Source organism: Aythya fuligula, chromosome 1 (assembly GCF_009819795.1).
Source record: "Aythya fuligula isolate bAytFul2 chromosome 1, bAytFul2.pri, whole genome shotgun sequence".
Taxonomy (NCBI): Eukaryota; Metazoa; Chordata; class Aves; order Anseriformes; family Anatidae; genus Aythya; species Aythya fuligula.
The window spans coordinates 175,304,047-175,317,670 of record NC_045559.1 but is presented as its reverse complement, the minus strand read 5'-3'; the positions used below and the strand labels follow the sequence as shown (position 1 = coordinate 175,317,670).

Below are 13,624 nucleotides of genomic sequence, written 5' to 3'. Positions count from 1 at the left end.
GTCCCTTCCCCGTGCATGACCTGGGGCTGACAAGGGGAAATATTGTTCCTTCTCCCCATCATCTAACATGATGTGTTAACCCTGGGGCACTGAGTAACAATCTGAGAAATCTGAAGAGGTTTAATATTTAGCATGCCATCTTTTCATGTTTTATGTGGAGGACACTTGCCCCACTCTGTTCAGTGTCCTGTCCTTGATATGGATCCTCTAGAGTCATCCTGCTGTCCTGCAGCAGCATCCTCCCTCTGATACTGTAAGCTCCTTGAGCATGCAGCTCACAGAAGGATTTTTGCACACTGGGATTTTTAATAGGCTCCAAGGTATCTGAAGTATGAACCTTGGCAAGAAATACTGAATCAGTTCTCTTCTCACCAGTTTTTCACCTTCAGTGTAATTCAAGCAATGGATACTTTAGAGTAATGCTAAGGAAACATAAAAACTTAAACTAAATATTTTAGTGGCTTGACAAAGCAGAACTGGTGTATCTTATATGTAGCTGACTACAGCTTAACACATAAGCCATACTGGTCTAACTTGCAGAGTTTATGCAGAAGCTGTATAGATAAAACACTATGGAAAAACTGAAATATTATTCCATCTTTTTTATATTACATAACCTGAACGATTATATTTCTCCATGAACTTTGAAATTGAACCAAGATCCAGCCTATGTTTACCAACAAAGTCAGGGTCATCTTTTTGAAACGACCTAGGTCACTAGAGTGCTTCAGACAGATTTATTGTAGTCTCTTAAATGGGCTTGAGATGTACGCAGATCTGCTTCTCGTTTACAGAGCAATGTTGTGTTGTTGCTGGATACAAACAATGGTGCCCTTCGCCGACTTTTGCTCTCGCCAGATGATCAGGAGTCTCCGAAGAGAACGTCTTGGTGGAGCAGCAAGGAGGAGACGGTGAGGAGTAACACCTGCTTCTACTATACTGTTTTTGTTGGAAATCAAAACTCAGTATTGGAAAAACTGCTCCAGGATTGTTTTGCTTTTACTGTTTGTGGGGGCACAAGCACTTAATTGTTTACACTTCTGTATGTTTAAATGCCTTCAATGGAAAATAGCATTGTTATGCAGTAGTGACATCAAAGATATAAATAAGTCATATTGTCTGTGGATATGTATCTTTAAAATCTCCCTCTTTGGAACTAGAGCTGGGAATAACAGAACATTTTGTTACAAGGGATTATGTCCAAAATAATGAACTAAATTATGATGCAATTATAGGACTTGGGACAAGACAGGCTAGATAGCATTTTGAAAGGTAATTAATGGAGTGAGTTATTCCAAGTGACGGAAAAATGGAGTACACTTTGAGAGGAGTCAGGGAAACTCACTGGGACTAATCTAACAAACCCTAATTGCTGTATGACGTGTTTTGTACAGAGCAGCTACAAGATGTGCCGAGAGTTTTCACACAAAAACTGGCTGGTGTTCTACAAAGAAGAAGGGTGAGATTTAAATTATATGCTTGTATTATACTGATGTATAATGGATTACCTCATATACATACCTATCTAATTATTCTTTTCTTGGCTTCTAATTTTACAGGAACCGTCTTATCGTACTGGACGTATTAGAGGGCCAAACTCACACCATCTCACTTCCAATCAATCTGAAATCTGTCTTCCTTGTGGCTGAAGACCGGTGGCTCTTGGTGGAAAATGGAACAAATAAGTTAGTTAAACCCAATTTTCTTGATGCATTATGTCTTGTTCATGTCTTGTTTATGTTCAGGAGTTTTGCTCCTGGTCTCAGAGTTGTTTCTTCAATTTGTAAGAATAACTAGACTTAAACAGTTGGTGTTTTACTTGGTAAAAGTGCAGATAGACTTGTAGAGCAGGAAACCTACAGGACATGCCTGCATGCACACCTCTGAAAATCTAGGCTAGATTTAACTGTATGCATGTTTTACTGAGGTGGTGTCGATCTTTAGCAATTAGATTGTTGGTGGATTTGGCTTTGGAAATACAGCCACATAGTCCAGAGTTAGTGCCTACTTGCCTTACTTCCTAGTCACATGAAAGAAATATTACTCCTCTTTCTTAATTTTATATAAACGCACAGCAGATAGAAGTATGTAAATACTTACCAGAAGACAAATCTGCCTCTGGTTGGCTTACCCTCTCCTGTCTCACATGTGTTTGGTAAATTATAGTTTTAGAAAAAGGTGTTGATAACCTTGTTTACATGAATGTAGAATCTTTCTGCTGTTTCAGAAAATAAAAGTCCTTGTTTAGAGTTACAAGTTTAATCCGGAATTACTATAAATGTGTATCCTTTACAGGAAATTTCTTTTAACCAAGCGTGCTCATATGGAGGCTGAAGACAGTGAGGTTTGCCAGCTGTATGCATTGAATGAAGAGCCAGCTGACATGGGATTTGGCTTAACAACGGGTATTGAATGCAAGCTTGGCTTGTTCTTTTTTTTTTTTTTTTTTTTAATCATTTCTGTGTTTGCAGCTGCACAAACAAGGCTCTTTGCTTTAAAGGTCTGGGTAACCTTCTCTCAGATTCTCTTTTTGTCCTCCCCTTATCGTGTTTGGTTAATAATAACTTTCCAAAAAGCATGGTAAATTCTATGCTTAAACTTCAGGTTGTTTGAGTAAAGCATTTAAGACCTTCAGTCATGGACTTTTAGGAAATGTACAAGCATACAGAATGGAAAATGAAAAAAGATGACTAGGCAGTTATTAGCACATAGAAGGGACCAAATATATTGGTGAGCCCAATCTGTATACTGTTGTAAATCTATTACACATGCTCAGATGAGCTAGAAAACATTGTCTAGCACTTTTTGAAAATACAAAGACCTCCTGTTAAAACCTAACAGAAGTCATTGATCATAAAGATCTGCAGAAAGTGTGCACCATCACACCTATGTTAAAAGATAGGGGGAATTTGCTCCGTAGAATTCCCAGATGCTGCTAGGAAATGAAGCATGTCTTATGGTACAGAAGAAGGCAAAAATCCCCAGTGGTCATCATTCTGCTAGTCTGTAGATCTGGTGATACTTTCAACCCTAAGCACCTGATCAAGGTGCACAAAATCTTTAGTCTGCCTGGTTAAATAACACTAGAAGTATGTGTGCATCCCACCTGACAGTTTATAGACTATGACCTGTCTCCAGTGTGTCTGAGAGAGACAGAGGAAAAAAATAATAAAGAAATAGCTGTATTTTTGTGTTAAAGAGGGAGAAATTTCTTCCTGATCCTTGAGGCTAGCTTAAGTCTGAAGAATGAGATTAGCATGGTATAAACATGATACAAGCAAATATTATTGGCAAGCAACAAATAAGGCTTATTTTTTACATAAACAGCAACAAATTGGATACCAAGTAGTCTTATCACAGCTTAAATATCTAGGATCCTTTTTATCTTTTGTGTAGTTTACTCTATCAAATTATCAAGCTCCATCAGAGCACAGTAGTTTCCTTCCTCTTACTGCCTTATTTAGAAACCATTATAGAGTATCATTCCTTAGATGGGTAGAAGCCTTACTACAATTTCCAGTCTCAAAGTATTTGTGGACAGTGTATTGCTGCATGCTTTTTGTGCCTTATTTATCCTTTGTTATGTTGTCTTTCTAATATGAAAGGCTATCATATCCCCTCTCCACTTTTTTTCCTACTCATCCAGCAAACCCAGAATGTATTATCTTCAGCCTGTTGTCATTGTTTGAGACAGAACCTGTGGCAGGAGAGCTAAGAAAAGGTAGACCGGTGTGGGTTTTCCACTGACCCACATTCATTCATCCTGTGAGGGAGGAAAGATTTTCTCCTGCTACTGGGTAAAGGAGATGCTGCAGAACTAAAGATCAGGGGTTCTGACTGTTTGTAATATCAGGCAAGGTAAAGGGCTGTTATAGTTGCACAGAATAAAATTTAGTTTTCCTTAGCTTCAAGAAAAAGAAAACTAGATCATTATTTACCAGAAAAGTGTTACTAATAGCATTATTTAAAGTGAAAAGACAAAAAGACAGCCACCAAGAAATGTCACATTGACAAATACCTGTACAAACCTACATTTTGCCTTTTTGTGCACATGCATTAAAACAACCTTTAATGAGATCACATGCTGTTATATGCCATAGACTTTGTGTCTCGTTTGTGCAATAGAGGGCAAAATTAAGTGGTATAAGCAAATACAAAACTAATTATTTCCTGATTTTAAGTGTTTAACTTCACAAAAATAACATTATTTCCTGACTTTTTTTTTTCTTTTTTATAGTATGGTATAATCAAATTTTCTGCTTGTTAGTAAGTTTATCCTCAAAGTAGTAGCAATGATTAGTGCTCAGCACTCATGTAGTTAATATTGTTTTCTATTGCACGTCTGGATTAAATGACTTTCATTTTGTTTAATTTCCCTGTTTAGCATCAGAACTGAGTGTGCCGCATGCAGTTTCAAGTGACCAGCTATCTTCAGAAAACCTCAGTGCAGCTGTTGGACAAAAGATCAGCTCCCCCAACAGGATTTTCTCAGATGAACATAATTACGCTACTATTGTTATTGGTTTCCCAGACCTCTTGGTAAATACTCAGCATTATTACACAATGAAGTAATATGATCTCATTTATTCTGTAACCAGCTAAATACCTGTTTACCAAATGATACAGAAGAAGGGAATGACAGTTAAGGGTACGTTCATGGTAAATCATTTGGTAGGACAGTCTATTCTAAAAGGGTTTCATTGGAGTTTGAAATAATAAGAAACTGGGCAAGATATTGTGTACCACAGACAAAATTCACTGTAGGTAAGCTGCAGGTGGTGCTTCTAGAAGACTATCTTATAAATTGTGTTTGTTTGTTTGTTTTTAAATATAACCACTGAGAAAAATGATATCAGCATCATTTTGAACTGTTCAATATGAACTTTTTGTTCAGTGTCCAGCAGCTAGCAAGCCTCTAGATTTAAGGAAAAGAAAAAGATGCAGAAAATGGTAATAAAACTGCCCACAATCACTATTTAATGAAATGGCTAAGTATAAATACCACATGTAATCCTGCCCACTCTGTATCCAAAAGTTTTGTGACACAAATAGAAAAGGACCAGAAAAGAAAGTGAAACTTAACGGTGCAATAATTAATGCTGTTGCAAGGATTGGAGGTAAACACAGGGAAGATAACAGTGGTATGTTTAATACTTACATTTACTGTCTGTGGATATATATATAAGAGGTGATGTGTTTAATAGATTGGGCCAAATTAGAAAATTTAGCTCTTAATGGGCATGAATTTTGGGAGAAGCCAAATAATAGAAGAAAATACTTTGAAACCCAGGAGGATTCAAAAATACGTCTTTGATAATAACACATTCCCTGTGACTTTGCAGTTTGCTTTTGAGTTTTACCTGATTTGGATTTATATTATTATGAGAATGAATACACTAGCTTTTCATAATATGAAAAGTATATTCATTATATATAGTATATTTATATAACCATTATAAATAGATGCAAGGGACAACAGATGCAGGACAAGCAAGATAGTCTGGAGGAGGGAGTGCTAGAGGTGCTACACCCCTCTGTACTAATACTGATGAAAAACGCTTTGTTCTCCTTGATTTAGACTAGGGGCCTGTCTTTCCTTACATGAATATGTAAATGTGAATACAAGGGGGATGGAACAACACTTCTGATTCAGACCTCTAAGTTCAGGTGTTAGTGGTATAGGTGTTCATCACATATGAGCAAGATATCTAAGCTCTTATTCATAGAAGTAGTTTTCAGCTGACCAAATGTAGAAGCCTTCTTCAAGATCAGATGATTCGCTCTCTAGGCTCTACTGACTGCAGAGAAAGATGAAGCACGGTTTGGATATGTGCATACCTACATTTTTGTCTTTAAACCTGGACCAAATCATAGCCTTAATGTCTACCTTTAAATTTATTAACTGAAATATGTTTACATTTATCTACACTAGTGAAAACCTAGGTTATGGTAATAGTTCATTTTAGTTCAATAGTTCATTTAGTCCATGTTTGCTTCCAGACTAGTGTTTTTTTTAATGCTCCTAGTTCAATGTTAAAAAAAAAAAAAAAGTTGATTCAACTTTACAACTTTAGATCTTCAAAGAGTCTGACTTCTTAAAGCTTGTATAGATCTACTGTTTTTTCACTCCTTACAAGAGTTTTTAATGACAAAATAATCCAGGTCTTTTTCTTGTCATATCAGGTAACCACTGTAGCTGCATTTGATCTGAAATTAGACAGAAAGTGGACCTTACTAAGGAATATTTTTTCTTAGGCTCAATTATAGTAACTATTTTTTTCAGTAGAATTTTTTTTTCTTGTCTCTTGCAGTCTCCCAGTGAAGTGTACAGCTGGAAAAGAAACTCCTCTCTGAGTCGCAATGCTTCTCCTTCTGATTCATTTTATTATGGAGCCCGGAGGAAAAGAGGAGCTGCAAAACAAACCAATTGTGTAACTTTATTGGCTTCTAATCAAATAGTCAGAATTTTACCACCTGGAGATGTGCCTTTGAAAGACATTTACCCAAAAGGTAAGAGGTTCATATACTTGTGCTGCAATAACTGTACATACTTGTTTTTGTTTTGTAAAACTGCAATCACTTGTGAATTTTTACAAAATGTTTTCAAATAATTACAGAGCAAGTATTTGAGGAGAAATAAGAGTATTTGCACTTATTTTGCCAATTTCAAAGTGAATTTGTATCTTATTAACATGCCGAACTGTACCTCTGAGGTATTAAACAGGCTACCTACAATGTGAATATGCCAGCAGATGGGTTCTCATTTTGCCCACACTGGGAACCAACTACAGGAATGTGATTGTTCCAGTTCAGCAATCAGCTTTGCAACCTTTGCTCAGATGCACAATTGTAAGACATGCCATATTTGTCAAACCAATCATCCGTCTCACTTAGCTTGAAGACAGACCCTGTCTCTGTTTCTAGCAGGGCCAGCAGGAAAGGTTATTTAGAGAATGCATGTGAGCCAGGCACTTTTGTTTCTTTCCTTTCATACTTGAGATCTCACCATTCATTGTTGTTTTATTAGGGATGCAGCAGAGTACATCCCTGCCTTACCCTCTAAATCTTCTTTTATGGACCCATTGTGCACAAATTTGTCTGGTCCCTTTTTGAACTTGTGTGTCTCCACAGTAAGTTCGCAAGTTCACTACTCTCTGTCATGATCCAGTCTCCTAACAAGGTTTATCAAGTGCTTCACATTCTAGCATGGCAGGGTTGGGTGAATAACAAGTCTGCATTCATCTTGAACATCACCTACATGACTGTAAACTGCAGTCGCATCTACCTTCTCTCCAACCTGAAGAGACCCTTTTTTTTTTTACTTCTCATGTACAAGTCAATGAGCAACATTCACATATAGCAAAGCCATCACTTATAAGACAGGTATAGAGTACAGACCTTCAGACTTTTTTGTGCTGCCACAAGTTTTCTGTTACCATTGTATCTTTAGCTTATTCAGCCAATAACTAAATATGTGCTGATTAGTGCTAAGTAACAGTATTCATGAGTTTTGCAAAGGTCTCCAAGGGAAAATCACTATCAAAAGAGAAACCTCAAAACCATTTCTACATGGTAGAAGGGTGGATTTTTTGAATACATCAGTGGAAGAATCTAATCCTGCTTTGTACTATGTGAACTCTCTCTCCCAGAATAAATGCTTTATTCCAAATTAACTTGCTTTTCCAAAATAAATGATCTAATATATCTGCTCTCACTTAACAAAGATTAACTTCCCTGTGTAGAGAAACCCTTTTATTTATGATTTTAAAAGAGTAGAAAAGTAATTGTCTGCAAACATTTATTTTAATCATAGAATCATAGAATATCCCAAGTTGGAAGGGAGACACAAGGATCATCAACTCCAACTCCTGGCGCCACACAGGACCACCCAAAAATCAAACCATATTTCTGAGATAATTGTCCAAAGGCATCTTGAACTTCCAGCAGGCTTGATGCCGTGACCACTTCCCTGGTGAACCCATTCCAGTGCTTGACTGCTCTTTCAGTAAAGAACCTTTTCCTAATCTGAACCTCTCCTGATGCATCTTCATGCTGTTCCCTTGGGTCCTCACACTGGTCACCAGAGAGAAGAGCTCAGCACCTCCACTCCCCTCATGAGGAAGCTGCAGGCCGCCATAAGGCCTCTCCTCAGCCTCTTCTTCTTAGGTGGAACAATCCCAGTGATTTCAGCTGCTCCTCACACATCTTGCCCTCCAGATCCTTCATCGTCTTTGTTGCCCTCCTTTGGACACTCTTTAATAGTTTTATGTCCTTCCTACATTGTGGCACCCAAAACCACACACAATACTCAAGGTGAAGGCTGCACCAGCGCAGAGCAGAGCAGAACAATCCCTTCCCTCAACCAGTTAGCAATGCTGTGCTTGGTGCACCCCAGAATATGGTTGACCCTCCTGGCTGCCAAGGCACCCTGTTGGCTCATGTTCAACTTTCCATCAATCAGAACCCCGTTGTTCCTTTCCATGGGGCTGCTCTCCAGCATCTCATCCCCCAGTCTGTGTTGTCCTGGGTTGCCCCTTCCAGGTGCAGAATCTGGCACTTGTTCTTAAATTTCATGCAGTTGGAGATTTTCCATCCCTCTGATGTGTCAATATTTCTCTGCAAATCCTTACTTAGTATAAACTTCCTTAGTGTATCTCCAAGTCCTGCCTTCAGGTCATTTATGAAAACATTGAAAAGAACTGGCCCCAAAATGGAGCCTTTGAAATTTGGGACAATATTTGCCAGTTTCCAGTTGACAGGGATCTCTCTAGATTCCCAAAACTGTTGAAAATGAATCAAGAGAGGTCTTGTGATGACATCAGCCAGCTCTTTGAGTACCCTGGGATGAATCCCATTGGGCCCCATAGACGTTTGCATCCAGATGGAGCAGCAAATCCTGCACAAGTTCAGAGTTAACTGGGAGTTTATTGTTTCCACAGTCATGGTCCTTCAGCTCAGGGTTCTGGGGGTCCCTGGACCCAGCATCAATGCTGAAGACAGAGGCAAAGAAAGCATTAAATGCTTCTGCTTTGTCTGTGTCCCTACTTGTGCGGTGAGCATCCTCATTATATAATGGACCAATGTTATCTCTTGTCCTCCTTTTGCTGTTAACATATTTTTAAAAGCCTTTTTTATTTTCCCCCACAATAATGGCCAGCTTCAACTCTAATTGAGCTTTGTCTGCACAAATTTTCACTCTCCAATGGCAAACAGCATCTCTGTAGTCCACCCATCTCACCCAACGTTGCTTCCAATAGTCTTTCTTTATCTGTCTAAGCTCTAAAAGTTCTAGAGAAGCAGTCCAAGTCTTTTAGTCTTTGGCTAAAGAAGCAAAGGCAAAGATATAAACAGGACAGAAAATTAAAGTTGCCTACATTTGCGAAGAAAAGGTTAGCTTTTAAAAACTTTAGAATTTACTTAAAATGTTAGTAATAGTTAGCATGACAGTCTTGGAACTAATCTCGTCACACTTTATAAAGTACTGAAGGATCAGACTGAGTCTTTTTTTAAGGCCTTCACATGTAAAAACAACAACAATAAAACCTGATGTGGATGGTAGAAAAGTTCAGAAGTTAAATTTTCTGAACTTTTATTCAATTAGTTTATTAATTTGAGGGTGAGGGAGAGATTCAGTGTTTCCAAATGAGAAGCTATAATTGACACCGTCATTTTTAAGTCTTTTAAGTTGCTGTTGTAAATTAGCACTTTATAACACTGGATAAATATAATTAAAAAACAGAGGATGTCCTTTTTGAAGACTGGATATGAATGAACTGAACAGGTTCTCTGTCTGAGAACTGGCTTCTGTGTGGCTAAACAATTTCATGTATATCAGCTGAACAAGATGTTAACTTTTTTTCCTCAACTGTGGTGTGATATATGCTTATGAATAGTGATTGATGCCTTTAGATTTATAGACATTTTAATGCATTATAGGTAGTGAAGTGCTTTATGGCAATTTGAGTTGAAAGATTCAAGGCCATCTTGAAGATCATTATCATCGATTTTTCTTTCCTAAATCATGTTTGAATTTATGAATTGCCAAAATTGATCTTAACTGAATCATGTTTAATATGACCTTACTGATACAATTAAATTAGACCCAAGCAAGACTCTAGGTATTCTATTCAATCACCTTTTTTTCAAGATTTCAGACATTTTCCATTTATCTGTTAATGGTCATTTTTTCTAGTGGAAAGGAAGCTATACATGGAGTCCTACAGAGATCTGTGCTGCTCAGTGTAGTCATGAAAAAAAAAAAAAAAAGAAAAGAAAAATGAATGAACAATGAGGTGATAATGTTTGCTGATGGTACTGGTTATTATTCACAGAATAAAGAATTATGGAGGATTACAGGACATGCGATGCTGACCATGCAATAAAAATGACAGATGAAATTCAGTGTAGATAAGTATAATGTACGTGAAGGAAGAAAAGAAGTCTAAATTCTACGTCTAAAATGATGGGCTGATCATTACATGTGAAATGAGCAGATCATTGCATCTCAGGAGCAGGATTTTGGAGTCATGATACTTTTATTAAAATAGTCCAAATCTCAGTAGCAGTCAAAAAAGCAAATCAAATACTGAGAATTATTAGGGGAGGAACAGAGGCAAAAAAAAAAAAAAAATAAAATAAAATAAATTGCGCTGTTGTGTAAATCTATACATCCTTAATTGTGTACGGTTGTGGTCCTCCATCTCAAGATGGGTGATACCTAAAATGGAAAAAGTTCAGAAGAGGGCAGAAAAGACCAAAATTGCATCAGACAAGTCTCCTGAATTTTGAGACAGGACAATAGAGAGGGATATGGTGGAGTTCTACAAGAACATGTATGGCATGGAGATGTGGAAGAATGAATAATTTTTACACTTGGTACCAGAGTTAGCAGGCAGACACTGATAGTAGAAACTTCATCAAAGCAAATGAAAAGAGGTGGTTCTTCACAGAGTAGGGAATCAACCTGTGAAACCATTTGCCAAAGGATGTTGTGAATGCTGAAACATGGATTCATAGGAAAACTCATGGTATGTTACTAAGAAGACATAAAAATAGAGACAGCACATCCAGCTCAAGAAGCACCTGAATTGGAACAGGTTGGTGACTTGAGGAAAATAACCTGTGTGTGCTTGCCGATGGTTCTTACTCTTTTCAAGCATCTAGCTACGCTGGAGTCAGGACACTAGATTGGAGGGACCTAGGATTGCCGTTGTTCTGGCATGAATCCAAATTCTTTCCAAGAAGAAAGGGGTAACAGAAAGGAGATGTGCATTCATGTGCTCTCTTGGAAGGTGAGATTCTTAGGTACTTGTCCTTACCATGACCATTTGATATCCAATATTTGCAGCCCCCTCTGCTGGGCTTCTGTTTCTTCTGGAGTTTGCCTCTCACCGGTTGACAGAATATTTAGTTGAGCATACATTTAACTGCTACCAGGAGCTGCTTAACATACAGTCTGGGACCCTTGGAGGTTCTTAATCCTGAATTGTGCCACACAATTCATGGGGAGAACTTCAGAGGTCCGATGATTCTCCTGTGCTGGTGTTTCTGCTTTGGAAACCTGTGGCTATTTACCTACGGGAGTTGTGTAAGGCTTTGCTCATAAACCTCTGTATCCTTTCATAGGAGATGACACAGTGAAACAAAGGCGTCCTATCACACAAAATTGAGCATGTGGCAGTCCCTTGAAATTCTTGCATTAATGTTGCCTCTGAGTTGTTCTGTATTCTGGCTTCAGCTTGCTTCTCTGTCAGGCTTTCTTTCTCATCTTCTTGGACAACTGGTCAGTTCTGGCACACGGCCTTCCATTTCTATTAATAATTCAAAGTACTCAGCCAAACTCTGGTGCACTCTAATCTATATTACCAAAACTGTTCTAGGAATAACAAGCAAAGAAATCATTTCCTTTATGTTTTATCGGAACAGTAAACTAGGGTAATTGTTATGTTTGAAAAGAAACCATAACAAGTAATAATTTCCCCAAAGACTGCCAAATAGATGTATGGCCACAAAATATAAACTTAGACAAGAGTTCATGGCAGAATACAACAACTAAGAATTAATGTTTATTCTGAAAACAAGGCTATAGAAATGAGGGCTTCTTGAGAGCAAATATTTACTTGGATTCTCAGCTCTTCCCATATATGAATATAAAATAACAGTCTGTTACTGAGCGTGTATCTCTACTAGTGTGACAGTAACTGGAATGAAATAATACAACACACAATTACAGGAATAACCTCAGCACGTCATCTGGCCTACCTATTTGTAGAGGAACAGGATATTACATGTTTAGACTCTTCTTGACTAATGTTTTTCTAGCATTTATCTTAAAAACTTAATTTGAAAGAGATTCTAAAGTTTCCCTGACTGGTCTATTGCAATGCTTCACCCTCCTTGGATAATAAAGGCTTTACCTAGTATCCAGCCTGTTTTGCTGTAAATGAATCTGAATACTTCATGGCACCTCCACTCAATCAGCATAATACTTCTCCCTTTATAAGAATATTTAAGATATTATGGTACATGTGTTTTATTTCTTGTAATCTTCTCTTTGGGAACCAAAAATAAAAATAATTCCTTAAATTTGTCCTTACAGCCCATCTGTGCTAACCTCTTTGTCATCCCTGGATCTTGTGTGTCTACATTTTAATTTGTTTGATGAGCTGGGCATAACTATTTTACTCCCTCCGTGTTCATCAGGAGGGAAGAACACTGCATTTATTTAGATCTAATGTTCATATTAATATAAAGCCTGTGTTTTGTTCTCATAGCATCATAACATCTATGTACTATGCACGTTGTTCATCATAGATCTTTGACTGCAGTTTAGGGGTCTGGGTTGAATTTAAACATTTAATTACCTTTTCTTCAGCTTCATACTCTTCAGTCCTTTATCTTGTAATTTAATTTGGTTGATTTATGTTCTCTCTCTAATTTAATTCTCTTTAATTCTTGTCCTATAGTTCTACCTTTTCCAGTTAGCATATCTACATGTTCTAGATCTTCACTGGGATTTTTAAATTGTATCTTATTCTCCATTACCACCCAAAAAGAGAGCACATTTTTTAAAAATGACCAAATCTAGACAAAATGCTCTAGACAGAATGCTCCGTGGCCTACAAATATATATCTTTTCAGATTTTTTTCTCTACTTTCAATGTGTTTTATATTTACATTTTTACAAAACGTGAGTAAATTCAGCAGATAAACTACTGTAAATGTGCATACTGTAGATACATAGGTATTGTAGATATGTATGATGTGCTCCTGTGGGTTGTTCTTTATACTCATTTGAATGTTAGGTCCCCTTATATCTCTGATCTTGCTGGTTTTTCTGTATGCTGTATGCAAGCACCAACACTTCTGCAGGTAACATCAGCTCTCCTTCATTTCAAGGAGCTGAAAAGTATGTTGTTTCAGAAGGAAATCTAGACTTGCTTTCATCTAGTGACAATAATATTTTGTACCCATGCCATGCAGTCTAATTCAGTCTTGTGGTTTCTGTTCTGAAAAACTTTAGTTCCTTAATTTACTCCAGGTAGATGAAAGCCAGCTTTAACTGGAAGCCACTTCTGAGCCCAGGAAGAGTGTTTGCAAGAGTCAACATAGGCAAGCAAACGCA

The 13,624-nt window shown here is 37.5% G+C and overlaps 1 protein-coding gene across 1 annotated transcript in view; it reads left to right on the top strand.

Moving 5' to 3' along the window:
- Window positions 1-13,624, top strand: part of VWA8 (von Willebrand factor A domain containing 8) — a 192,823-nt gene that overhangs the window by 131,632 nt on the left and 47,567 nt on the right. The window contains exons 30-35 of the mRNA XM_032186011.1: window positions 795-911; window positions 1,395-1,459; window positions 1,560-1,685; window positions 2,296-2,405; window positions 4,385-4,539; window positions 6,312-6,510. Coding sequence (XP_032041902.1) covers window positions 795-911; window positions 1,395-1,459; window positions 1,560-1,685; window positions 2,296-2,405; window positions 4,385-4,539; window positions 6,312-6,510 — 772 coding nt within the window. The remainder of the gene's footprint in view (window positions 1-794; window positions 912-1,394; window positions 1,460-1,559; window positions 1,686-2,295; window positions 2,406-4,384; window positions 4,540-6,311; window positions 6,511-13,624) is intronic.